This window comes from Primulina huaijiensis, chromosome 9 (genome assembly GCF_012295235.1).
Source record: "Primulina huaijiensis isolate GDHJ02 chromosome 9, ASM1229523v2, whole genome shotgun sequence".
NCBI lineage: Eukaryota > Viridiplantae > Streptophyta > Magnoliopsida > Lamiales > Gesneriaceae > Primulina > Primulina huaijiensis.
Genome location: NC_133314.1, coordinates 20,181,297 through 20,209,243, shown reverse-complemented (window position 1 = coordinate 20,209,243; position 27,947 = coordinate 20,181,297). Strand labels below are relative to the sequence as shown.

The window sequence follows — 27,947 nt, the reverse complement described above, 5'->3', positions numbered from 1 at the left end:
AAATAATCAAATCTAAATTCAATTACTTAAATCATAAAAAAGTTCAAGCTAATGATAATCAAGTCTTCTTTAATTGTGGTAAGAAATACCATTTTATTGCTAATTATAACATACCAAAGAAATATGCGAAAAAGTCCTTCGAAGAGGGGGGAGATCTAGAGATTATCAGAAGTCATACAAGAAGAAGAAGAACGAGAAAGTGTTTGTTGCTGAGAAAACCAAAAGCAAGTGGGCAGACTTAGACTTAGAGTCGTCTAGCTCAGAGCGTTCATCTAATGAGAGTAATGAAGAGCAAGTGTGTCTGATGGCTAATGAGGTAAAGCTGGATACTGAAGAAGATGAGGTAATTGATTTTAGCTCAAATGAATTTACACGAGAGGATCTCATCATTATACTGCATGACATGATAGATGTGTATAAAAGACTTTCGCAGTCATTCGAGGAAGTAAAGACGATAAAAAAAAAATCTAATAGATAAGTCGAGTAACTCCAGCTACATTCAGCAAAAGAAAATTGACAGTCTTAGTGTGAAACTAAGTCTGCTGGACAGTGATAATGAAAATATTCGAAGCATATTCCAAGTAACATTGAATGGAAATCAAAAGTTGATCAAGCTAGTCAGCACCTAGAACAAGTCTTCTGTTTTTCTTGGGAAAATATGTGGAGTGCAAAAACAAGCTGGTGATATAAATGACTTAGGTTTTAACAATAATGATTGTAACTTTCACGAAATAATACTCAATTGTGTCCGGACATGTCTGGATAAAGACAAATATGAAACGATAAACTTTTTCTGGTTCAACACAATATATGACCACCACGAATCAGAAGTCAAGACCAATCAAACTGTATTTCACGAGAACAAGACTAAGCACAAAGAACTGGACTTTGTCGGAGAGTTCTATTGCCAATATACAAATTTGATAATTATCGATAATTTATGTATCAATTTAAGTTTAAGAAAATATATATATTCATGAGTTGTACTATTTTCAGTAATTAATGGATCAGTTTTCAATAAATCAAGAATGGGCATAGTATCATATTTAGAATTATACTAATTAAGTAATGCTACTTGTTCGGAAGCTTTTGGCTTGGTTTAAGGAAATATAGCATGCAAATTAAAGTTACATACTCAATAAAATAACAATTATTTAAAAATCACGTGCATTCCAAACTTCCGTAATACATGCATGACTGGAATTTACAGAACTCTACTCATCAAATTTGTGTAACGCTTTCATAAGTAAGTATTTTTTCTTTTCTAATAACTTGAAAAGAAAAATTATATGTTCGTATATTTACAATTTCAGTCATTTATATTGTGAACATTAAGCTTTTGTTATGTATATTTCAATTTTTTTGCAATTTTAATCATTTTTTATCGCGAGTATTGATGTGACATTGTCCATGTGAGTGTTATATTAGTTGATGTCAAATAAGCTCCACAATGGCGTAACACTAACGTCACGTCGAAAATTGGACAAAAATTTTAAAAAAAAATAAAAACATAACATACACAAAAATTGCAAAAACAAAAATTTAAATGATGAAGAAAAACTTAATGATAATAAGTTTTAAATCGACGGACAATAATGATAAGAATTAAAACAATTATCATTACCTTCATTAAAAAAAAGAGTAAATTAAACTGACAGCTAGTGAATCATGTGGAAAAGTGTGATGTACTTAAGGTATGGTTGAATTTCTTCGAAGAAGGGACCTGAAATCTAGCTACCCATTGCTGCTCATGAACGCATTCATCATGAACATGGAAATATACACGATTGGGAACTATATTATTTCTAAAGAAAAAAATAAAAATATATTTTCTGGTATATCATATTTGAAAATTGTTTTGGGGTTTTTATGCTTGAATTTATTTGTTATATATTCCTCCCTTAATTCGCATTATCAAATTAAATGAGAGCCGTGTTCATGGTAAGTAAATTTTACCAAATTCTTATAATTTTGACTCTTATAGTTTCATCATTGACATGATAAACTTGCTTGTTTACTACTTTGTATACGAAAATATTATTCAAATATAATAAAATTTCCAGGTTGCCATTATATATATATATACACACATAGATATAGACAGAGACATAGCTATAGATATGTAATGAAATTCATTTAATTTTTGTATGATAGAATAGCTAAGTTGTTGATCAATCATGGAGAGGAGAGGATATAATTTTGTGACAGTAATTTGCATGGTGGTGGGAGTAGGGCTGAGCTTGTACGTCAGCCGTGTTCACGCAGCGGTAACTCTACCACCGGAGGACAAGCCATTGAAACGCCATTTTTACAAGAAGCTCAAGACTTGTGCCAACGTCGAGGCATTTGTGAAGCATCAAGTGGAGTTATGGTGGGATAAAGATAAAAGTATCACTGCCAAGTTGCTCAAGTTACTCTATGCTGATTGCATGGTTAATGTAAGTTTGTCACATATTACTTGAATGTACATATATATGTATGTATGTGTATGTATATATGCATGTTTTTACTCGAAAATTAACAAACTAATTGGGTATTTAGGGGTGTGATGGATCCATATTACTAGATGGGCCTCAGGCAGAGAAAAATGCAACAAAAAATTCAAGGCTGGATGGATTCATACTGATCGACAAGATCAAGAAAGTAGTTGAGGCCCGGTGTCCTGGGGCTGTCTCGTGTGCTGACATTCTTATGCTTTCGGTTCGAGACGCAGTTCATCTGGTAATTAATTTGTTAACACTTTAATTTTACTCGATAGTTACATAACGAGGAGAATACCAGATATAGCATAGATTAGACCGTATAGTTGTGAAAATGGATCCCTTTTTTAGGGACTTGTAGTTTTTGTACTTTGAAAATTAGAAATATTTACTGAGTTATTATACTAAGGAGTAATTTTCGATTTTATCAAATTATCTATCGTTGAAAAATATACGATAATAAATATAAACATAAACGAGCTAAACCCAGCCATGAGACCCATTCACGATTAGCATTACGTGCTAAAGCAGGCTGCGAGCTAATGTGTTTCAGTAGTTCAAAACTTATATCTCTTTGCAAATTTAAATTATTACATTTTCCATTCAGTGGGCGACCTCCCATTCCGCCCTCTGCCGGTGGCAACGGATGGTTTGTACATAAATTCAACAGGAAGGAAGAACGTGACGGGAATAGAATTATTTTGATTTTTGATGAGTTGAAATGAAAATGATTCGTACTACTAGTCTTATTTGTGAAAATACAAGTACAGGCAGGTGCACCATCATATCCAGTGTTCTTGGGTAGAAGGGATGGCTTAGAATCAAAGGCAGCATGGGTGGATCTTCCATCACCCTCTGTCTCATGGGAAGAAGGATATGCATACTTCAAATCGAAAGGTTTGGATGCACAGGATTACGCTACGCTTTTAGGTAACTTGATATTCTTCTTAACGGTTCTCCTCAGAAAAACTTCGTCCTATGTTTCAAAGAACATTAAGCCATCTTCTATTTCTGTTCTACCTCCAGGGGCGCATACACTGGGGAAAACACATTGCGAAGACATTAATGATCGCCTATACGACTATAACAAAACCCAAAAAGCAGATCCCACGATGAGCAGGTTATTGCTAGGAAAACTTAGACAACTATGCCCATCATCATCATCATCATCACCGTCGTCGAGGAAGAAGAGTGATAAGGACCCAACTTTCTTTTTGACAGACAAAAATGGGGATGCATATTCTTTCACCAATACCTACTACTCTAATGTACTGTCATATGATTCAGTTCTTGGAGTTGACCAGCAGCTATTGTTCAATTACAACACATCACAACTAGTCCTCGAGTATGCAGAGAAGTTTGAAAGTTTTCGGAGGGAATTTACTTTGTCAATAAGCAGGATGGGTGGACTAGGAGTATTGACAGGGAAGCAAGGGGAAATTCGCAAAAACTGTCGCCTCACAAACAACAATAATCCCGACATTAAGTAGTACAGATTCATCTTTAGCTCAAGTGGGAAGAACTTACAATAACCGTACACAAGGAAAAATGAATTTTTCAGAATACTAGAGAAGTTTTTATATAATGACTTTTTATAACAAAAAACATGTGGCGTATAAAAATTTACATTAATATGTAATAGAATGTTTCTTCATCAAATAGTTTTCAATTCGGATATGGTTAGATTTGTCCATATCGATACATAAATGAATCTTCAATGTCACAAATCATGCTGGTGTCTCCTATCCTAACCTGTGTGCTGCATTCTGAACTGAAAGCAAAGCAAAGTTCCACTTCATAGTCCTGAGGTGAAAAAGGAAACCATCATATAAACTACACATTAAGCAACTGTCGGGAAAAAACAGATGATAACGCTGCATTAGGTAGAAAACTAATCTAATTATACATCTGTTATGATAATAACCAAAAAGATGAAAAACGTTCACAAAGCTGCTAAGTGATACTTACATATAAAAAAGGGCAATAAAATAGTATTAACAAATACGACTTCTTTCTCCCACAGTAACCCACTAATTCCCCCCACCAAACAACAAGAGACCACTACTCTATTGCTAAGCAATTTTTCATTTTAACCGCCATGTCAGCAGAAGGGGATTTCCAAACTTTCAAAGAGATTACCATCTATCCAGAAAAACTAGGAGGAAATATGTTTCACAAGAAATTCGTCCCAATTTGGGTACGTAATAGGCTTATAGTAAATATTACAAAGCCAACATATAAACCGCTCACAAACTTTGTAAAAATTTAACTTAAAATATAAAGGTATCAATTTTATTCGAAATTATAGAACGAAGCCACATAAAAAAAATTTCAACAGCTTAACATCACCGTGCTTTCCGCCAACCACTTAAGAGACGACTCCATATCTGAATTATCAAAAGAAAAATTCGCAATTCGGGGAAAAGTATCATCCATATATTCAAAAACAATATATAGATCAGTTTTTTACTAAACTTCTATTTTTTTCCTTTAATATAGCCTACACTTGCTAGAAATTCAAAAATAGCTTTTGTTGCATCCAACATGGTTAAAAAATCCTGTTGTCAATGGTGTCAGAAACAATATCCAGTTTTCCTCTTTAATTTAATAGTCATGTGCTTCAATATTGCAAGATGATGTTTTAATTAAATCAACATATTTAAAATAGTTATCCTATTGCCAATGGTCTTCTCAATTACATGATTGCAAGATATACTGACATCTCTGATGCTGGATGCACAACTTCTTCTAAACACAATATTTTGGCTAACTGGCAAAACAAGATTTCGAGGTTTTAGTGATGACAATAAGAGTTTATACCTTTTAAAAGAGTACTCACATATGCCTTGGAGGCACAGACGGAAGAATTATTTCCATTTATGCCACCAAAAGTTAAGTTCATGTTCACAAAATAGTTCCCACCAAGATACAGAACCTCAAGTAATCAGCAGCATCCCTGAGTGGCATGGAAAGTGATTCTAATCTTGTTATACAGCTATGACCCATATTTAACTGTTATTCTGAGGTGCTGGACCATTCTTGATTAGCTGTAAAAGGATACAACTTTTTAGCTCAGAGATGAAAGAAAGACCGAAAAACTAAATGGTAACATCTCAAATACTAGGCCAAGTATCTGGGGTTAAAGTAGTGGTTCCTTTAGTTTCTCAAAATTCTTATTTAAGTTTTTAATTAATGAAGTATGTGTGACATGATGTATGAGTGAACATAAATTATTTAGGAGTCCAGAAGTTTAAAAAAATTCAAAAATAGGCATTTTAGGATGAACAGAGCAAGAGGCCCAGGGCCAAACAGGCGGCTAACAAAAGCAGATTTTAGAAGAAGAAAAATCACATTCTCGACAAAGAAAGCAGGATCCCAGTAGAACATTCCTAGCCGAATAGGTCAGTGGACATTTATGTGTCCCATCCACGAGGGAACGTATCAGAAAATGCTAGTTTTTTACTTTTTTATTCTTAGGTAACTTCTTCAAAGATTGAGTTTTAAAATTCATAATGGGTTCTTAGCATGACTTAAACTGAGAGTACTATTATATGGAATTGGCAAACGATTTTAAGCTTAAATTGAATTATATATCTATTATGGGATTTAATTGAGATGTAGCTTGTAAAAATATATAATATCTTATGAGAAATGAATCAAAAATTAGACACGCCTCAAACTTATTTGGGTTTATATTATCTTATTTGTTAACATCAGATGTGTAATGATAATTAGACACGGCATTGATTTACTAATTCAGGTAAGAGAAGCCAAAAAAATAACAAATAGCATTTAACAGTGTATTCCAATGGTGATTTATATATATAAAAATACAATAAGCTCTATGGATTTAAACTAGCAGGTGTTCCAAAGCAAACATGAATGAAAATTCTTGACATCATCATTCCAGATTCAAAAAAAATTGCAAGATACGAAAAGGATAAAGTTAATTTGAAAATTAACCTTGTAAAGGTACTTCTTTCGCAGTTTGATGGCGGTACGTATGCATCTCTTGACTCTGATCTTTAAAATATTATCATTGAATATCTGCAAAATCTATCAGAATAAGATAAGTGTTTTTAGAGAGAAAAGATGGAGATGAATGAGTGATCGCATAGACTAGGTATGTTGCACAGTCACAAGTTAACAATGGAATCCAAAAATCAGTTCAGGTTCCAGATCAGCAAAACCGAAAACTACAGCATGATACTTATGAATGCATAATCATTCTAAAATCATCTCGAGCAAATTATGGCGATAATCCTACAAAAACAGACCTTTTGGGTCTAACCTCTCTAACAAATGTAAAAGAAATTAGTTTAAAAATGCAGCATGGGACTAAAGATTTGTAAATGGGCTAGTGAATACGTTTATGGAATTTAGCTAATCAAACTATGTAGGCCAACAACCTCTAACCAAGTATTTTATAAGTATAAATGAGAGGAAAAAAGATGCCCTCGATCTTAATATCAGCAAAATTATGTCAACTCTTTTTACTATCATGAATCGTGCATAAGTTTAGCTAAGCAAGTTTGAGGAAAAACCAAAATATCAGTTTCGATACATAATCAAAAACCGGTACTCAAAAATTGCAGTACTGGTTCAGACAACAAACTATAATCCACCTGCCTTTATTAGGTCATCAATTGAATGTGTTTCTCTGATAATTTTCTGACGATTCGTAATGAGAATGGCAGCTACACAAAAAACAGGCAATTCGTCACCACTTCTTGCCACTGATATAACCGTATGAATCTGCAAGCAGTCATTCTTTGACCAGAAAGGTTTTGTCAATCCGCAAAATGGTCTAGCTGATGTAGATCTCATTCCAGTGCTGTCGGAGATGGAGCATTCCACACCAGGTTTTGTTGGAGAACTCTTCGGAACACCACCATTACTATCAATGCTTTCTTCTCCCAATTTAGCCTCTGCTTCCTTGGGTAACTGAATAGCCAATAGTTCTGGACAGTTCTCATCCAGATGACAGGTAAAGGATGGATCGAAATCAGCCGCCCATATCATCTGCAGTTTTAAATCCAACGGGGAAAAAATCAACATAAGAAATAGTCGATATTTCTGATTATATTAGTCAGTCAACTAGAATTCATGAGGTAAAAGCGTAGCAACTTCATATCTGCAGCTGAAACCGTGTGATTAGTCTTCTAATATACCCTTGATTCAGAGAAATTAGATTATTTCGCAACTTTTTCAGCGAACATTTTGCTTTCAACAGTTAGCATACTTACCTTAACTGTAGCTATATTGACTGCCTCTTAACCTATGCTACAATGAAACTATTGAAATACCGGAGCCTGGATTACAGAACTAACTCAGGAGAAAGTATTTGTCATAGATTGGCTAAAAACAAATAAGATCAATTTACAGCACAAACCTCCCACATACAAAGAGCTTCAGTGAAAGTTAGCTCCCTGCGAAAGAGAACCAGCAGCATACGGAAGGCAAAATGAAGGCTTTCAGCACCTATTTCTGCTAGGTGAGAGAACATCTCCCTATCCGTAAGTTCTAATACATGCCAGAGTACTTGCAACTGCTTCATGACACCAGTTGGCCCTTCCATCTTAAAGTTTTCGCGCTGAAGAGTCACAGATATTGAGTTTTAGCAACTCGAATTACAAAGGTCGGCAAAACCCAGATTAATATGCACACATACCATTCTCCTCAAAAGCATCTCAAAACACCAAAAGGCATCAGCATTATCCTCAAAAAGAACAACAAAGGGAGACAATAAATCACTCATACCTGCACGTTCAATAAAATCCAACATCAATGTCCATGCCAATGCCATCAGCGAGACACACAATAATCGGACAAAGTTTCATAACAAAAGAAAAGGCACAACCTTGGCAATATCCAGTTTCAGGATCAACCCAGGCACAGACAGCAAGAATATCTGACATGCGAGCCAAATTTTTTGTGTCCTCATAGAACTCGAGATGATTATCCGTTCTGACCACATCAACAACTGCAAATAAAATGTACTTTTACCACTGTAATAAGATACAAAACATGTCAATCATGAAACGAGTTCACATAATTGTTGTGTAAAACAAATCACTAGTTCACCTATTCGGTGCAGCGTCCAAAGCCAATCAGATACTCTGTCTTCACTGGCTGCCTGTGCTTGAGATGTGGTTCCATTTGTGATTGGTCTTTCAGGTGCATCTGATATTCTAAGGCTGTCAAGCATCTCTCTTTCATATTCTGAATTATTTGACCGAGAAAGAGACTCGTGAAAATCAAGATGATGACTACTTTCCCTTTTAGCACCAGAAAATAGTGAGACATCGCTAGCTGGAAAAACATTTGTTTCCACAACAAGATCTGCATTATTGCTAATCTGAAAACTATGCATATGTTCAACTTCATATGTCAGTTTACGTCTTGAGGAACAATTATCCTCACATAATCTGAGCCCATTTCTATCTTTCTTATTATTTTCAAATAAATTTGTTACAGGCAAAGCAGGGAAATCCAAGTAACTTCCTTCGTCATATTTTGACCCAGATGTCTTATATACACATTGGGGACTGCAGTTGCACGGATCTGGAGAACATAGAAGACCAGAGGAATCATATGCACCTCCCATGGTGCTTCCTCGCATACTTACAAGGTCACCAGAATCACTTGAGCTTTCTTTGCAACATGAATATGATTTATCTCTAGATCTGCTATCCAAAAAACCGTTACTGTCTTTTTTGCTTGCACTATTTTCAGAAATTCGTCCAATTTGAACTTCAGCATCCCTTCTCCCTTCATCTTTCGAACTTGCCCTCATGTCCATAACTTTAGATCCTACAACATAGGCTAGAGAACCAGTTCCTACGCTAGAGTGCATCATTTGGCATTGCCTAACAAGATCTTGGTAGCGTTCCCTGAAGCAGTTAATCAATTTGCAATGACTCTTTAGATCAATAATTCAAAAACAAATGTATTTTCTAAAGAAAGTGCACAAGGAGTATCCACTTAGTGAACGAAATCGAAATTTAAAGAAAAGACAACAAACAAAAGCCTAATAAGAATAAAGTTAAAAATCATTCTGATCAAAGAAGTCAAAACCTACTCATTCATACCCTTCAAATTTCATCTCCCTCGAGCACTAAATGTAAACTGACTATGGATACTGGCAACCACCCAGTACAATCAAGACATTCTATGTGATGCAGAGTCGGAGCATTTGGCTGATTTTGTAATCCTACGGACCTCGCCAAAAAAATTAGTGGCCTAAAAAGAAGCTTGACTTGGACATGTCGCCGTCCCCGTGGCCAGCCCAAGCCCACACTTTGCAATAACAAAGATTCTTTTTATTTGTTCAACTAGCTAGAACAAGATTTTTATAACACTACATGCTATATCAACAGCAAACAACAGATGACTGGAACTCATAAACCAGGTAATATCAAGGTTAATTTCAGGCAGAGGAACAACAACAAGAGGATAGAATCTTTCCAACAGTAGATACAAATAGAATGGCCAAGTCCATCACCTCCTGGCTGTCCTTAATTGCCTTCGATATTCGGTAGTGCTACTCAAAGCGTAACAGCCCAAAAGAAATTCCCAGACTTCTGCCCTTATGGATGGATCAACACCCTGATATGCAAAAGAAGTTTTAATTTTAACTGTCATACTTGAGTTGTTTTTCTGTACTGTGGATAGGATAAAAAACCTTTTTCCACACTATTAAGAAAATATATTGTGGTTAAATTTTTTGTCACACAAAAGAACCTATAAATGTACCAAAGTCCAATCAACTACATCATAACAATCAGCAAAGTATACCAAGAATAAAAAACAGATCCGCCTTATCTGGTTCCACGAGTGCATTAATTAGACAAAACCATACAAAAAAGCACATTCAATTTTATGAAAACATGATAAATTCGACATATCCCAGAAAAAAATTTAAAAGATAGCCGGTTATTACCACATCGTAGATTCTACGTTTTAACCGTTGATGACACAAAGGGCATGTGTGCTCATCATCTAGATGCCGAAATGGATAAAGAGAAGTATGCCAAGAAAATAGCATTTGGTACTCTATGTTATTGGTATTCTCCAGCTTCCTTAATACTAATCACTAGAGCACATATGTTATATTTTCGTAGTATCTTATGTGCAGAATGAATTGCTAATAGTTCTTTTAAAATTAGAATTTAATGTAATTTACTAATAATTAAAAAATGAAAATTCATAAATTACGTAATAAATTAAAAATTTCAAAACCTATTAATATTCTATTGATAATTAAAGAAAAGGGTAATTTAGGAAATTTATATAAAAAAAAAAACAAAAGACCAATCGATAATTATTCTACACCCTTCTTACTTAACAATATAGTATAAATAATTCATCATTCATATGAGCGTAATGTAAAATAAAACAAGCAGAAACTTCAAAATATATTAATTGTGTGTGCAACTGTAAAGAACTTGGGGCCCAAAACAAGGATGCCAACGACTAGGCATCACAAAATAGCCTCTATAATGTAGCTTGATTACAATGCCTGCTTCATTTGTTAACCATTTTATGTAAAAGACAAACATTGTCAAGCACGCAGAAAAATATATTGGATACGAAAAAATCATATTATGATCCACTACAGGAGGACCACAAAGAGTTGAGCGATCAAGCAATGACTGCATCAAGTTAAAGCAGTGAATAATAAATAATCATGAAGAGTGAGAGAGCAGTGATTAGACCAATGATAAAAGAGTTAATGCAGTAACTATGCAAAGCAGAACTTAAATATTTGTCATAAGAGAACCAAGAAAATCAAAATATAAAATACAAACTTGCAATTAAAGCATGTACCCCCAAAACAATTGATTTAAGCACTCTCTGGAAACCCAAAATCTTTCCATCACCATCAAAAGCCGCTTGCCACTTATCTGGCTTAAGCATTTTGCTTATCTGTGGATCAAAACAAGGAGAAAAAGTTTGATGATTTCAAACATTCTAAATATCTATTTTAAGAAATTTCCTTTCAGTACAGAAATAAGTTTTATGAAATTATAACTTCCTAAAGATCTATCCAAATATTTCATTCGGTTGCAAAAGACAAAACATGCTTAAGCAAACTTCAAACCCCAATCCAATATATCTTTGAATTATTTAGCATTTGATATCGGTAACAATTCAGAATTGGCCTAGCCATTTTTGCTGGAGATCAATATTCGATAGAAGTAGCACTCACATAATGAAGACACCAAGATAAGCATCCAATGATTAATAAAAGGTTACAAACAGAATCTGTACAAAACAAAATTAGTAACTTGTTAATTTTCTCAAGAATTATCTTCACTTTGTCCATCCAGATTATACTTCATAATTCCTTTAACATTGTATTTGTATAATTTAGTCAAGAAAAAACTTAAGTAATACTCCTAAGGCCATTCACTGACTTCTTTCAATTTATCAGCTTGTAAAGTAGTAATCACACATAAGTAGAATAATAGTCATGGGGTAAAGAGCCTACTCCCACCCACCACCCACCCCAACATCCACCCACCAAGGTGCAGATAAAATAAAAAATAAATAAACTTTTATATCTAATTTCGCTAGAAACAAACTTTGTCCAAACCCCCCTCCCCCCAATAAAAAATGGGTATTGCTTCTCTTCCTAATCCTATACTATCACCTCCCATGTCCTACTTCATCACCACACCCCCATCCGATTTTGCCTCGCTCCAGAGTTCAATATAGTCCCTCCAGTGCCCCAAAAAGAAAACTAACACACAAACAAGTGCATGCGTGCAGAACAATGAGATCTATCGACCAATAGCCTATTATGTTGACTGCACAACCTTTTAAAAGCATAGAGTTAGAAAGATACATAGCATTAAGATGCATACAACATATTTCACATGTTTTTTAAAAAACCAATAATGGAGATGTATGTATCGTCTCATTCAAAGAGAAGATAGATAAAGAATTCACAACTTTTAACATCTAATCACTTGAACAGGCATTAATTAGATATTTGATAGATGGGAGAAAGTACCACAAAAAGAGAGGAGCTGAGGTTTCTTACTGCTATCACAACCTTTATTTGTGGTTGATGAAGACAAGGTTCCCCAATATCGCGAACAATTGAGCTCACTCTCTGCAAATTCACAGCTCCTCCATTTCCACATTTCCATTGCTTCTCGTCACCGAAAAAAGACATCACCATTCACCAAAACCCCTACACGCCACTTTTATTACACACAGATATCCAATCCATCAGCCGCTCACTCTCTGTATACAATCTAAAAAATCAGTTAACTCATTCACAAATCCCAAGAGCACATCAGTACGATAAAACCTCGCAAACAACAAAATTGCATAAGAATACACATCAAACATCTGATTTCGATCGCAAAAACAAATCGACGAACAAAATTGGCATCAGATATCAAACATCCAATATTGAACACGAGGATTCCGATTATGCTCAGCTGCTTCTGAGACAAACAAATCTGGAGGAAATTCAAGGGATACTCATTCGACGGAGGAGGAGCAGGGGAAGGAAACACAATGTACCTGAAGGGCCAAAGCGATCTCCGATGAACAGAGATCAGACGGTGTATGAACTGAGAAGCCATTAACCCACGAAGACCGTTTCTTTGATTTTGATTGTTTTCTTTTTCGTTTTCCTCGAGTATTGTATTTTTTTCCTCCCTTTTTTAAGCAAGTAATTAATAATTAATTGTTATGTGTGTATCGTAGTTATTGTGTTGTAATATCATATCAGATTTATGTTGTATGATAGATCATGTCAAATACAAGAAGATTTTTTTGTATTTAATTCAGGCAAAACTTTGTGTGACACGATCTCACGGATCGTATTTTGTGAGACGAATCTTTTATTTAGGTCATGCATGAAAAAATATTATTTTTTATACTAATAATATTACTTTTTATTGTGAATATCGGTAAGATTGATCCGTCTCACAGATAAAGATTCGTGAAACCGTCTCACAAGAGACCTACTCTTTAATTCATGGTATAATTAAATTTTCCATGCTTACCTTTTTCTTTTTGTTGATTTTTTATTCCTAANCATGGTATAATTACATTTTCCATGCTTACCTTTTTCTTTTTGTTGATTTTTTATTCCTAAGAAAATTGCAATTTAAATTCGGAATATTTACATATTTAGAATTTTTATTTTTATGTTGTCAAATATGAAATAATCATTTCAACATGCTATCTATGTTTATTTTTTTTTTCTCTTGGTTCTTTTGAACATGACGTTAATATAAAACTGATCTGCTGTTGATATGAAACTGAATCTCACATCTGTAACATCACATGAAAACTTTTACGAAAACGACCAGAAATGCTAAACTTTGAAAAATAAATGACAAAATCAATTTTTAAAATATAAATGACCAAAATTGTATTCATTTTCCCTTACTTTATTTAGCAAAAGAAAGATATATATTCCATCAACTATTTTCCATTTCAAAATCACCCATGTTCTTCCAATATTCTGTGTCAGTGTGCATGTGTATTATACGTGGGAATTTCCTTAAAATTATATTATGCACCATGACCATCATAAGGTCTATCATCTTTCCGGCGAAAACCACATTCTCCAATCCTTCAAATTACACAAAACATCATTAAAAAAATAAAACCAATAAAAAATTAACATTAAAAAAGAACCCAAAAAAAAAAAAAGATAGATATGATATACATGATCGATGCCCGAATATACACGGCAGCAGCGACAGTTCCTCGGTAACTCTAAACCACCCCTACAATTCTCAGCTAAGCAATCCCTCTAGAGCAGTAATGTACTGATAACAAAAGTCCAAAAAATGGGTACAAGGAGATTCACTCCACCGCCAGGCCAACCTGCATCACAGGACAATGAAGCCGTCGCTTTCAAAAAATTAATGAATAACTACTTGATAGATTACAGTATACTTCATTGAGCAAGTGATTGCCACTCGATGGGTGAGTGGCGCACAAGCTCGAATAACTGAGCCTATGTGTGTGCTTGAAAAATTATAAATTTTCGGTTAAAGCTCGATTTGTTTACATAACATATAAACTAAATGTCTCATGCTCAACAGAATCACGCACCAGGATTACCCAAAGTCTCTGATGTAGGTAGAGCTGGCAACGACATTTCTGAATTCAAGCAGAACTAATTAGAACATAGTCTTTTTAACAAATTATCACAGCAAGGAAGAAATTAGCAAGCCTTTCTGCACTACAGTTGGTGTGACATAAACTGAGAGCATTGACACAGTTGGATCGTGCCGAACTTACAGGATCCAAAAATAATCGACGCAATCAGAATATATATAACTGGGTGCAGCATCGAAAAAGCCCAAAAAATCGAGACCTTCTAAAACTAATTACCTGGGGCACAAAGAGATATTGTTGTGACTGCTGATGATGATGGCCATGGAGCTGCAATATTGTCTGTTAAATCACAAGTAAAGCTGAAACCTGTTGAATTATCGTACACCATATTTGCCGGTAAGCTCCCAAGTAAGCATCCTGCATCTTACAAGAGAAAATTCTGTCAAAATTGGTCGTGTTGCTGTCCCATTGATTGCTAAAGATGAATTGTTTACAAAGTTGTCACATTGCTAAAGAAGTTCCAGAATTACATGTTTCTCTTAGAACTTAAACCTTCGGAATCCGAGAATAAGACTTAAATTTCCCGACACATACAAACTGAAAGGCCTACAGCTGGCACCGGTGTTTGCCAAAAGTATCGACTTGAAAAACAAGAACAATTCCTTTAAAAAAAGGACAAGAAGAACAGCTCAAATAGAAGCCGTGATTGTAGATGATCTATACTCCCTGATCGTGTCTCTTGATAGAATTTGATCTTGTGTCACAAAGAATTTTACCTCAATATCTATATACATCGGAAATTGAAAATTAGATTTCTGAATAATTACAACTGAAGGTGGCAAGAGAAAGGCCCTCATTTTCACTTAATTAATCCACCCAAACATTTCCGGTGAAAAAAATCTTCTCAGCTATACTAATCCCTAAAACTCACGGATTACATAAGCCATCTTTCTCACATTTTTCTAGATAATCATTCTTATAACTCATTTTCAACACTACTCGAAAGAATATATTATTATATCATAAACCCAAATTGTAATGTGTAAAAATTTCATATTTCTTTTATTGAATAATTTTTTACATGATTTGACATTTGCAGTAACAATTCTATTTTCCCAAGACAAAAACAAACCATATAGTTTAATTCCGTGACTCCCAAAATCAAACCAAACAAGCCCTTCGTGTTCTCCCTCCTTTTCCAAATTCCCATCTTCTGATCGGTCACAGTCATAGTATAAAGGAAATAAAGAAGTGGGAGTAAGTTAAATAACAAATAGAAACGCATCTAATACCCCAACATAAATACATAGTACATAAACATATGAATGTAAACAAATACAAAAGAACATGTAAAAAAGCGGGAAGAAAAGAGTACCTTGTTGACCATATGCTGCTCCAGCAGAAAAACAAAATAGCGAAACTGATCAGTGAAAAAATAATTTCTCTTGTGAGATTGAACAATAAAAACAAAACAAATTCTGACCTTGGAGACTAAAATCTTTCAGGTCCACATCACAAAGCTCATAAATGTTTGTCATTAGGCCACCTTTTTGCAGCATAGACCCAAACGAAGTCGCACATAATATTGCTTGCCGATTTGTTATCAACATTTGCCGCTGTAACCCCGCTATGTAAGAACTCAATGAGCTACAACATGAAGGGCTTGGGGCAGCGACATTTTTGCATGCGGCAATCACATCGGATGGCTGTTTTAACTCCAAGGGACAAGCTACATTCCAAAAGGCAAATGGTTACAAAACAAGCTTATTCATCAGTAACACAAGGTTACAAAACAATCTTTCAACAAATGAATCTCAAAGACTCCACATGCAATTCATAATATATTTAAATCTAGGTTATGCTAGGGAACTTTAGAAGATACAGTTAAAAATCAAATAATATATTCTGAAATTATAATTGAACCTCCCATATATTTTACTGTGTCCCGAACTAATCTATATTTATCCATCCTCTTCGCGGGTATAGTTATAAGGATAGTAATAGTTGCTTAATGCAATGTTTGCTCATTATATCTTGGGTTTTGAATACTACAGATCACCATATGAAATAGATCCTGAAATACAGAATATTCTATGTCGAGTTGAGTACATGCATATCACAACAAATTCATAAACTACATGTTAGGGCACATTTAGTATATGCTGCAATCAATCATGTCAATCTTGACAATACAAAAATACACAAAAGGCAACAGAATAATTAATAAGCGGAGGTTAGTAGTCACACAAAGAGCTTGTGATGATTAGCTGTGTGAAGTTGCTGGTGAGAGTGCATATAAAATGACGTCCTTTTGGACACGGTCTGAAGCAAACTTATAAATAAACGTGAAACAGATAATAACAAACCTCTGTTAACCTTGCAGGAGGACAATATTCGGAATGCTTTGTTGGCAGAATCATGAGAAAGTTTCATTGCGATCCATGAAAAAACCACCCCTTTGCAATCATTAATCATGTCTCCGTGATCTGGCAGTCCTGCTATGTTCTTTTTATCATTCATGAATGACTGCATTCCGGATATCTTAAGCGCGGCCTCCATTATAACGGGCTGACAAATTGGTCTACAGCATTCTTTCAGAGAATCAACTACGCTGCAAGCCTCCAATATTTTACTTGTGTTCACCACTTTCTCAAAATCTGTGATGCCCTTCACAGGACAAGAGCCTCCAGTAAGATTTGAAGATTTTGTTGAGCATATTGTAGGTATCGAACTGTTGGCTCCTCTGCTGGCTAGTATACTGACGATATCTTTAAAACAATCATCAGCAACTGCATTTTGTAAGACTAAATTATCAGAACCGGCACTGTAAAATCCTTGAAATATGTGGAGCAAGCTACTAAACTGTGGGCAGCATATCACATTTCCTACAACTGCTGCTAACGGCTGATTACAGTCAGATGCTGTTATTTCCATGATAGTCGAAATGGCAGAAAAATTTACAGGGCATCTTCCAGTCAAGACTGGATCATACGTATTCGGATAGGTTGGATACATCGGTGGCAAAGATCCAACGGGAAATGAATGGTGTGGGATAACAGCTGGAGATATTTCAATGGGCTCAAAGCTTCCGGTATTCGGTGGGCTAGCTAGCACAGAAACTGAAGAAAAGTGAGTGGCCTCTGCTTCTGCCAGCAGAACCAGAACATTCTTAAAGCTAGACAACCAGAAAATCAATGGTAATAACCAATGGAGCCAAGAGCCTGCAAACCCATCAAACACGAATCGGAATCAGAACATTACAAATCATTTTATTTGCATAGATAAACACTAAACAGCTGCTTTAGTAATGTCGCAGGCATAGCAGTACCGGTGGAGATAGTGGTAACAATTTAATTAAAATCTTTTTAAGCTGTTCAGAAATCCAAGCGACGCATTCTGATTGTTTTCCCAACATGTCCAATTATTATTTACCAACACTTTTACACCTTGAAATTCGTAAGAGTCGATTAAGTGACATTAGGCTTTAATACCAATCATGGGATTGATTGTTAGCTGCTTTACAAAAACTATACCTAGTAACAATTCAAGTGACACACTTCAATCACTCTCTTAGCCAGGCAATTATTGCTCCAATTGATATCATAAATGCTTCAATGACAACTAAGTTGTATAATACTTTATTTGACCTTAATCATACAACTTAGCAGAAGTCAACAGTATCATTGCTTTTAGAGGGCATAATCGGAGAATAAGATACACAAACATTTCCATGACTCCTTTTCCACAATATACAGCATATTGCTCATCCAAAAATACTAAAAATAAAGTTTAAGGTAGCTTACCCTTGACATAAATAGCAGTTTTCGAACAATCCATAACACCCCCGAACCATCAGGCAACATGAAAACTAGTGATATTACTCCACATGGCAATACAAAATAAAACTTGATAGGCCGTCAATATACCTATTAAACAAGTTAAACAAGACATGTCAAACTTTGATATATGTAAAGGTCATATAGAAATACCCGAAGCATTGCCTCTGACAAAATAAGTACACAATGTCATTTCACACTTCATGCAACCATCTGAAGATTCTCGCAGGTTCTTCTTTAATATATTGTCCTATTTACTAATTTTGGAACTTTCATCTACACAACTGAATTCACTGATAATTCAACTGATATTCAACTTACATTGAAAAAATTAGTTAAAAGCAAAAAGAAACTGACTATCCGTCGTATCAGTTTGCTAAAAAACGAAGAGGCAAATCTATAATCCATCATCCTTACCCTCTGTTTGGCAACCAGGAGTTTCATAGGATTTGAGGAGATTCGAAATTAGTTGAAAAACCAAGCTGCGACAGGAGATCAAACCAAAACAAACGACTAAGAAAATATAAAGTAGATCTGCAATTACAACACAAAATTAAAAATCCATAACAAAATCTAATTTTAATGTACCCAGCAAGAGATAAAGTGTCAATATGCACGAGTGAAAGGTGGGAAAAATTAAGATGTGACTAAGGTAGAAGCGGCTGAGGCGGAGAAACGGAGGGTGGAGCCCGGAGGCGACGAAGGCGGAGGAACAGTTGACGGCGTCTCTGATATCTGGAATCGAAGAATGAAAGGCGCAACAACAAAAAAAGTGAGGCACGTGTGACCTTCGCCGTACCGGTGGCGGAGGACGGAGGTGTTGGAACCGATGGTGGTCGAGGGTTTTTCTGGACGAGTGAAGGGATAGACTGACTTTTGGGAATTATTGAGTTTTGCAGTCTTGTTTTTTAAAAATAATACAAATAATTATAAGTAAATAAATTAAAAAATTAAATCCTTTCAAAAATATTAATAAATAAAAATTTTAAACATTTTCTAAGCTGTCGGGCTCTCAACCTCGGCCGGGTGGCCTATGGAAAACCCTGGCCAGTGGACCCCAGCTCCCTAAAAAAGTTTTTAAAAAATAATAATTATGAGTGAGTCTCATGTGAGACCGTCTCACACAAGTTTTTGCCAATAATTATAATACTTTTTGATTATTTAAAATCAGTATATTGTTTTAATTATTATTATTATTATTACTACTAAAACATATGAGCTCGTTATATTTAAAATATCTATTTATGAGATTATTATGTTTTGTTAACGGTTTAGCTATAACATATTTCTAATTGGATTAAACATTCGTAGGTGAACGTTTGATTAATAGTTAGGAGTTTGATTCTCTTACCGACGTCTTATCAGATGAATTTGTCGCATAGGGATTGTTCAATGCGGTTTACCTGACTAACGTGATTTATAGAGTACTGCGTTATCCTGAAATTATCCACTACATATCGAAAGTTATGTTGCAAGCTTCAAGTTATAAAAAAAACATACTTTCACACTTCTTAATTTAATTAAACTGCATTACTTACTCAACACAATTAATGCATTAACATTAGATTTATAACAAAATCGTGACGATAATCATAACTTCTTAAATAATTGCAAAGTGGAAAAAATAAAATTATTTCAACTTTCGATTCATTAGCTTTTTTATATTAAATTAAAATCATAAAAAAATATTAGTTCTAACTTCTAATTTACATATGCTTACAACTCCCGGGCCAACAGTGTTGGATGGATCGGGCCAGGCCCTGTGGTGGTTATCCACCTTCTAACTTGACCAACGCTCCGCTGTATTATTTCACTTGGGTTTCCATAAACAAAAGAACGAACTGGGAAAGCATGAGGAACAGCAGCAATAGTAATGATCGAGAAGAGGATCGAAACAAAGATTCATCTTCTTTATCTTCCACACTTGATTCCAGATTCAATCAAACTCTCAGAAATGTACAAGGGTATGTATGCATGTAGATTGATTTTGCACAGTTTAGATCCAGAAATTTATGATAGAATATTCCACGATTTCACTCGGTTAACTTAGTGATCTGCTCAATGACATGCTGTATATGACTGCCCTATCGAATATCTGTTATAAAATTTTCGATGGGTTTGTGGGATTTAAGCTTTAGGTTTGGTGATTGAATGTGGTGAAGTTTTTTGTTCTTATTCAGCTGAATTCACGAGATCGTGGAGTGTGTGACTATGTGTTGGCACCAATTCCGCTTTTCATTGTTTGCTTTCAATTTCGATGGATATATATTTTTATTTCTCGAGTGTTTAATGCGATTTCAAGACTAATATTTTTAGCTAGACGGCCACAATTTTGTATCATTTTCTTATGTTAAGCTTAGAGATATTTGATATTCTTCCTCAAGAAACTCTGTATCATAGTTAAATTAGTTATTTAAAATCGAGGGTGCTTGACCCAACAAATCTCGAATCCACCATTACTTTGCCTAGGACTCTAGATTATAGTTGCTCTCTGGTGCAAGTTATGAAAGGAGTGCATAGGTGTCTGTCTACTTTATCTCCTTTGAATGGTATTAAAGTTTCCTTCTGTTGGCTCCATCTGCACCCTGTAAACTGTGAAGTTTGCTAAGTGTGAGCTTTTACTTTAGTTGGCTAACCTGTTTTCAGTAGATATGGTCAATTGATAGTATTGCGCACTTTCTTTAGGACCTTTTGAATTATTTTCTGTTGTTTCTGTGTCCAGGACGAATCGAATTTAGATGGTCCTGGTGTGATGCACTGTATCATTGATTTGTCCATTGTGCCTTGGCACAATGGTAAAAAATTACGTTTTACTTGTGTATTGTTTTAACTTGCAATATAAATTAATCAATTATCCCACATTCCCATGGCATAGTTGTTCGCTATGTATGTACTCTATTTTATTCTGATAGATTTTGGCCTCTTTGATCTGAATTACATTAAGAAGCTGTTGTGATACTAACAACGGTTCTATGATACTTTACTACTTGTTTCATATACTTTATTCAGTACCTTATATATTCTAAGATGCATAGATTGCTTAAGGGTCGGAGTTTCCCTGGTAAAGTATTGATAACGCGGAGATCAGAGCCTTTGGATCAATCAGGTTTTTATTCGCCAAACACTGGCAGAAGATATTCAGATGGTGATTTTGAGCATGGCGAACAAGTGGAGGGATCTACTGAGGTATTATTATTTGTATATTTTCATTTTTTCCTGCCCAAGAAACTTCATTTTTATTCAAATTTTGAGTTATTGTTCATGCATGTAGAATGAACTCCAAGACAGAAACAATACAAATGCTAGTTCATCTGTTAGCCATACAACTATGGGTAGCGAAACCACAGCAAAAGAGATCCAGAAGTCCTCGATGGGAGCCAGAGCTACTGATTCTGCAAGGCTAATGAAGTTCACCAAGGAATTGTCTGGAGTGACCGTAATATTAGGTATTGCAAAATTGATTTTTAGTATTAGTTGTATTTTTAGCCTTTTGTCCGCTTGTAACCTGTATAATTAATGATTTATATTGGTATCGCCAGTTATGTGGTCATACTGTTCCTAAATTTTGATACTTGAGAATATCGCTTTAGGTAAATTTAATATGCAATCTACTCTTGTCCTTTTGATTTGAATAGAAAAATGTTTTTCAATCATAGACTTTTAGCCTGATGTCTATATGGCCTCTTTTCAATAAATTTATGTGCTCCACAGAAACATGACCAGTCAATTGAACTAAATATAGTTAATAGTTACTCCTGCTGATATATTCTTTACATGTTCCGCCTTTTGATTTTTATTTGCAGCATAGTATGAGTCTGGATTGACTAAAAATTATTTAGCTAAATGTTTGTGAATAACAGATTAAGTGCAGATGCTGTTGAATCTTCATTTTGGTATTGCTTTCGAATCTTTTTCCTAAAATTCGGTTGAAATAAAGATTCTTTAAGGCACGTTGCATGCAATGTTTTAGCTCTATCACAAAGCGTATATGTAAGCAAATGTATGGGCATTCATACACTGACAAGTTTTCCTTTGAATGCACATCGAACTCTAGTTATAGTAACTCAATTATTTATTTGAAATGATTTTCTGATGTCCAATTCTTTGGAACATCACTCAATGCTTGTACCAATTTCTGCTTATCAATCGGATCTCGGACGGGATTTGGGAGGAAGGGCAGAATTTTTTGGGATGTGGTGGTTTACTGTTTGAGTCGGTCCGTGTGGATGGAGATGAATAGGAGAACTTTTAAAGATCAAGAAAACTCGATTGAGGAGTGTTCGGACAAGATTAAATTCAGAGCTTCATGCCGTAGTTAGAGGAATATAGAGTTCAAATCGTTATCGGTCTCAGATCTGTATAGGAATTGAGGTCTAGTATTATGTTAATCTATTTTAACTATGGATATCGCTGCGCTTTATGCGGACCTCATGTTCGCTTTTTGTAATTAATTTTATTTATCAATAAAATATCGTTTCTTATAAAAAAAAAATCTGCTTATAAGTCAGTCTTATGCTAAACATTTCTTGAAGTCACTTTAGGCAGTGTCAAAGGCCATCTGAGTTGTGATGTAGAATGAGTATTATCGATGTGATAATCGAATGTTAATTGGGAACATTTTACGACGTGGAAATACTAGTAATGGAATGAGTTTTGACAATGGAAGGACCCAATAAAGGAAAGACTGGGACTTGATTTAGACTGCATCGGTCATATGGAAAGAAGTAGCTACTGCAAGTCCGAGCTGAATTAGATAAGGATTGATATCTCATTTTGAAGAAGTCAAAGCTTACATTCTTCACTAATTTTGGACATTGGGCCATCATAATTATTGTACTCATATTGCTAAGATATTTCTTGTACATTGTTGGACATTTTGTCATTTGGCCCTTGTCTGAAAGCAGATGGGAGATTAAGTTGACTATGGGATTTGGAGTTGCTGCTTGTAGAAGCATCTATAATATTCCGTGAATTTTTTTATCTATTTTATTTTTCTTACTTATGACATAAAATTATTTATCTGTATTATGCGGTCTTCCATATAACAATATGAAATATTGGCACCAGCTGATTAAGATCTCTATTGTTGCTTTGGTTTGTATTTGGCAATTGGTTCATATTTGGAATTTATGCCATCTCAGCTGATATATTGGCATGCAGTGTGGAATTTATGCTCTAACTTCCTCTATTCATCAATATCTTAATGTCCCTTCATCTTGCAGAAAAATTGCGTGAATTAGCGTGGAGTGGTGTGCCTCCGTATTTGCGTCCAACTGTATGGAGACTTCTCTTGGTATGCCTAATTTCGAACTGAGTATTATTCTTTAGATGGGAGCATTATAATTTATAAATATATAGATGTAGATGTTAGATTATATTTTTTGAATTTTTTAACCAAATGTCTTTAGAAATATGAACTGCCGCATATTGTCTTCCACATAAATGTAAGTAGTATACGGCCTATTCGGACCGTTTAGGAATAGTTGAGCAACAATAACAGCAATCAGAGAACAGATTAGATTAGGTTTCCTTAGATTTGACTGGTATTTGGGCCTTTTAATTTTATTAGTAATAATCTGGTATTCATTTCCAGCTCCATTATTTGGTCAGACATTGGTGTGTTTGTCCTTAAAGCTAGATTTTTTTAAATCTACATATGCCAAATACACGACACAGAGCAGTAAATGAGGTTTAGAAACACTGAAAGAGATAATATAAGTTGACTGGTGTTGATAAAAATGCATTCATGATTATCGAAAAATTAGAATAGATGTCATCAGATTTCATCGAATGTTTGTTGTCACATTCCACAGCTTTTGAATTTTCACTCAAATATATCTGTTGAATTAAAAAAGTTAACTGACAACAGGGATATGCACCTTCTAATTCAGATAGAAGGGAGGGAATTCTGAGAAGAAAGCGCCTAGAATATTTTGATTGTGTTGCCCAATATTACGATATTCCAGATAGAGAGCGTACAGATGAAGAGATTAACATGCTTCGTCAGGTTTTATAATGTGATTTGTTTTTGCTTGTTATCACTAGTTTGTCACGTGGTCATGTACCTAATTAATTACGATTCTTCTATACTTTCCAGATTGCGGTTGATTGTCCCAGGACAGTCCCTGATGTCTCTTTCTTTCAACAAGTAGAAGTCCAAAAGTCATTGGAGCGAATACTGTATACATGGTTAGAAACTTTCTTGGGCACTTATTGTTTGCTTTTATTTTATATGTTATTTAGAATCTCTCGTTATGTGGGTCTCTCGTATAGAAAATATTTAATTTAGGGAAGGTGATTAATATGCCATTTCCTTTTTTTAATGAATAATTCTGGAAAAATGGCTGTCTATGAATATCGTATAAAAGTTTACATAGATGCATCCTAATCGGAAACAACAGCAACATGCTGTGAAAGTACATTCCCTGTCCCAAAAGATAGCAATGATGATGCATAAAGAGTTTGAACAAAAAAGCACACAATGCTACACAGTCGGCTCAGTTGACCTTTTTGTGTTTTTGGCCTTGTTTCTATATCTATGCTTGCTTTCCTAATATAATTTTTTGAACCTTAAATCAATTGTTCAAGTGCAAATGCGCGGATAGTTGAGATTAGGGGTCTGAAAGATCCGAATCAAGCCAAATATGAAGAAAATTTGAAGGATTGAATTAGATATAAGCATATAGCTCTCGAAAATTTTAATGTTTTTTGCTCGAATTCAGTTCAAGTTCGAGTTTGGCTCGAAATATTTGGACATATTCACAAGCTACTCGAAAATAAAGATTCAAAATATTTATTTAATATATAATTATATGATATTTATAAATATTAAAGTAAAGTACGCCAGAAGCTCTCAAACAATCAAACAAAACGAAAAAAGTTCGAACATGTTTAAGTTCGGCTCGAATTCGATGATTTTTAATACGAATCAAATATTTTTCGAGCCGACTCGATTTGTTTACACCTCTAGTCAGGTATTTATGCCACCGTGCCTGAAGTAATGACAAAAATATTTTAGTTGCCTTGTTCCTGCACCTTCTCTAAGATTTTTGCAATCATAATCTTTATGAGTCATGAAGTTGGCCTTTACTTTACCCCTTTTTGTTATTTCCCAATGTCTTTCTATCCACGTTCATATTTCTTAGTTCTTTTATTTTCCCCTTCCAGGGCTATACGGCATCCTGCAAGTGGTTATGTGCAAGGAATAAATGATCTTGTTACACCTTTCATAGTTGTTTTTTTATCAGAACACTTGGAGGGTAGTGTTGATACTTGGTCGATGGGTGGTCTTTCTCCTGAAACAATATCAAATGTAGAAGCTGATTGCTATTGGTGTTTATCAAAGCTTCTTGACAGTATGCACGACCATTACACTTTTGCTCAACCTGGAATTCAGCGACTTGTGTTCAAACTGAAGGAATTGGTTAGAAGGATTGATGGTATGACCTTCACGAATTTATTCATCTTTAGTCTCATTCTCTCTCAAATCTGTGTATCATTTAAACGAAACAATCCCTTTTAGATTGTAGTCTTGCCCATATTCCCATCAAATAGAAGCATTTTTCGCAATTAGTTAAAAATCCCGGTCTTAGATTTCTATGCTTACTAAGGAAATATTTGAATTAAATAAATAATCACGTGCTATATTATTTTTGTTCCTGGAAGCCAAAAACTTCGATGCAAAGATGGTCTTGTTCAGCATGGTTTGATAGTCTGAATTTTTTTATATATATTAATTAAAAATCTAAATGCGTGCTTTGAATTAAGTTTACAGATGAGTGGGTGAAAGTTAATCCATGTGATAGGTTAGTTTTCGCCGATACTAGGTTGAATGCCATGAGCAATTCACTATTGATCATGTAATTAACAGATGTCGTACGTAAACATTGTTAAACTTTCATGCTTCTCATTCACTAATGAGTTAAAATGTCATGGTGACGTCTAAATTTTTTTTACTGCATGTTTAAATTTTCATTGTGATTACCCAAAGTTATATAAAAATTCAGAGTAATGTTTCCATCTCGAAAGCTTCTCTCTATCAGTCTGATGATGGTGCTTCAATTCATTCTTTGCCCTTTTGACAAGTTTGTTTTCTGGATGTATTAGAACCTGTTTCGAGGCACATGGAGGAACAGGGTCTTGAATTTCTTCAATTTGCTTTCCGTTGGTTCAATTGCCTTCTTATACGCGAGGTTTAGATGCTGGCGTTTCTTTTATTTGATGTGTACTTGGGTTTGTTGTAACCCTTTTATGTCAACTGTGAGTGAGAAAATGAATGGACTTACATGTTTTGTAGATTCCATTTCATCTTGTTACTCGTTTATGGGATACATATCTTGCTGAAGGAGATGCTTTGCCCGATTTCCTCGTCTACATTTTTGCTAGCTTTCTTTTAACGGTGAGATGGCCATCTCATGAATTTTTTTTTTTACCTGATTCATGCATGATATCACAACCTTCTAACAAAACATAATAGCACTTCCATTCTTCCATGCCAATCACCCCTAAATTAAGTCTAGCTATTTTGTAACACGCGCACACACATCTATATTACCAATAATGTATCCCGTATGCTGCTGCTACCATGCGCATATTTTTTTCACAATCGATTGCGTTGATATGAGGCATATTGTTACATGTATATCTGCAGTGGTCGGATCAGCTAAGGAAGCTTGAGTTTCAGGAGATGGTGATGTATCTTCAGCACCTTCCAACAGAAAAGTGGAGCCATGTGGAGCTAGAGATGGTGCTTTCACAAGCTTATATGTGGCATACCATGTTCAACAATTCTCCAAGCCATCTAGCTGGTTGACCTGATCTGACCCAACACAACCCCACCTGACCTGACGGTGAAATAGTCGACGACCTTCTTGCACCTCAAGTTTATTTTCTCTCTTTCCTGTGTTTTTTAATCATATTTGAGTCCCCATCTTTTGTATTTTGGACGAAATCTTACATTTTTTTGTTCATCTTTTTACTTCGGCAAATTTCGCCTCTAAACTAGTTTTTGAAACTCACCAGTTGTAAAATAATTATATTGTAGCACATATATTGGAGATGATGTTGCTTTGCTTGGCTAGCAATATTCTAATTCGTTAATCTCTGATGTACTCAACTCGTTTCCTCATCTCTCTTCTCTTGGAGTTTCTGTTTCAAACGGGGACTTGAATAAAGCCTCACCCAAGAAACAGTTAGCTACTGAGCAAATTGGTAGACAGTACGCAGATAGTATCTAATTTTTTGAATGTCTGAGTTTGAACTCAAATTTTTTGGACGACCCAAAACTCGAAAATTGGCTATTTTGAACTCGAGTTTGGTTCGACTTAAATTTTGATTTGAGCTCTAAATAATTATAAAACTCTATTACTAAAAAAGAATCGAATTTGAGTTCGTAAATCTGAGTAAATTCTTGGTGTCTTTATATATATCTTATACTAGAAAAGTGCATGTGCAACGCTATGAGCGGACAATTCCGAAGAAATGGTATTACCTTTTCTTTTCAAAGGTGAAGGGCTGTGTCTGGTTCTTCCGCGAA

General features: G+C 34.9%; 4 protein-coding genes across 14 annotated transcripts; 2 read left to right on the top strand and 2 right to left on the bottom strand.

Moving 5' to 3' along the window:
* Positions 1 to 2,148: 2,148 nt before the first annotated feature.
* LOC140984512 (probable peroxidase 26) lies at positions 2,149 to 4,002 on the top strand. Its single transcript, XM_073451990.1, has 4 exons — positions 2,149 to 2,438; positions 2,542 to 2,721; positions 3,251 to 3,410; positions 3,507 to 4,002. Exons 1-4 carry the CDS (start codon positions 2,178 to 2,180, stop codon positions 3,968 to 3,970), a joined length of 1,065 nt encoding a protein of 354 aa, XP_073308091.1. The 5' UTR covers positions 2,149 to 2,177; the 3' UTR covers positions 3,971 to 4,002.
* An 89-nt stretch (positions 4,003 to 4,091) lies between these two features.
* Positions 4,092 to 13,174, bottom strand: LOC140984511 (rab GTPase-activating protein 22-like). 5 transcript variants are annotated; one of them, XM_073451984.1, is made up of 12 exons: positions 13,020 to 13,174; positions 12,499 to 12,734; positions 11,310 to 11,408; positions 9,985 to 10,088; positions 8,565 to 9,373; positions 8,341 to 8,463; positions 8,152 to 8,240; positions 7,873 to 8,073; positions 7,110 to 7,502; positions 6,444 to 6,527; positions 5,301 to 5,527; positions 4,092 to 4,283 (listed from the first exon to the last, which is right to left on the bottom strand). In XM_073451984.1, exons 2-11 carry the CDS (start codon positions 12,667 to 12,669, stop codon positions 5,489 to 5,491), a joined length of 2,112 nt encoding a protein of 703 aa, XP_073308085.1. In that variant the 5' UTR covers positions 12,670 to 12,734; positions 13,020 to 13,174; the 3' UTR covers positions 4,092 to 4,283; positions 5,301 to 5,488. The 5 variants fall into 5 exon arrangements, with proteins under 5 accessions (XP_073308085.1, XP_073308087.1, XP_073308089.1 ...); XM_073451986.1 differs by having other exon boundaries at positions 12,529 to 12,734; XM_073451988.1 differs by having other exon boundaries at positions 12,541 to 12,734.
* A 759-nt stretch (positions 13,175 to 13,933) lies between these two features.
* LOC140984360 (uncharacterized GPI-anchored protein At1g61900) lies at positions 13,934 to 19,312 on the bottom strand. 7 transcript variants are annotated; one of them, XR_012176602.1, is made up of 10 exons: positions 19,001 to 19,312; positions 18,830 to 18,894; positions 18,380 to 18,502; positions 16,943 to 17,797; positions 16,060 to 16,305; positions 15,952 to 15,966; positions 14,853 to 14,999; positions 14,571 to 14,618; positions 14,179 to 14,339; positions 13,934 to 14,082 (listed from the first exon to the last, which is right to left on the bottom strand). XR_012176602.1 is itself a non-coding variant. In XM_073451718.1 (9 exons), the coding sequence occupies exons 3-9, from the start codon at positions 18,411 to 18,413 to the stop codon at positions 14,266 to 14,268; spliced, it is 1,419 nt and encodes a 472-aa protein (XP_073307819.1). In that variant the 5' UTR covers positions 18,414 to 18,502; positions 18,830 to 18,894; positions 19,001 to 19,312; the 3' UTR covers positions 14,105 to 14,265. The 7 variants fall into 7 exon arrangements, 6 of the variants coding, with proteins under 6 accessions (XP_073307819.1, XP_073307821.1, XP_073307820.1 ...); XM_073451718.1 differs by lacking the exon at positions 13,934 to 14,082 and having other exon boundaries at positions 14,105 to 14,339; XM_073451720.1 differs by lacking the exon at positions 13,934 to 14,082 and having other exon boundaries at positions 14,105 to 14,339; positions 14,853 to 14,993.
* An 898-nt stretch (positions 19,313 to 20,210) lies between these two features.
* Positions 20,211 to 27,509, top strand: LOC140985076 (uncharacterized). The gene is made up of 10 exons (XM_073452824.1): positions 20,211 to 20,376; positions 21,448 to 21,598; positions 21,684 to 21,858; positions 23,635 to 23,705; positions 24,282 to 24,419; positions 24,510 to 24,601; positions 25,580 to 25,851; positions 26,519 to 26,604; positions 26,709 to 26,810; positions 27,063 to 27,509. Exons 1-10 carry the CDS (start codon positions 20,264 to 20,266, stop codon positions 27,222 to 27,224), a joined length of 1,362 nt encoding a protein of 453 aa, XP_073308925.1. The 5' UTR covers positions 20,211 to 20,263; the 3' UTR covers positions 27,225 to 27,509.
* Positions 27,510 to 27,947: the final 438 nt, after the last annotated feature.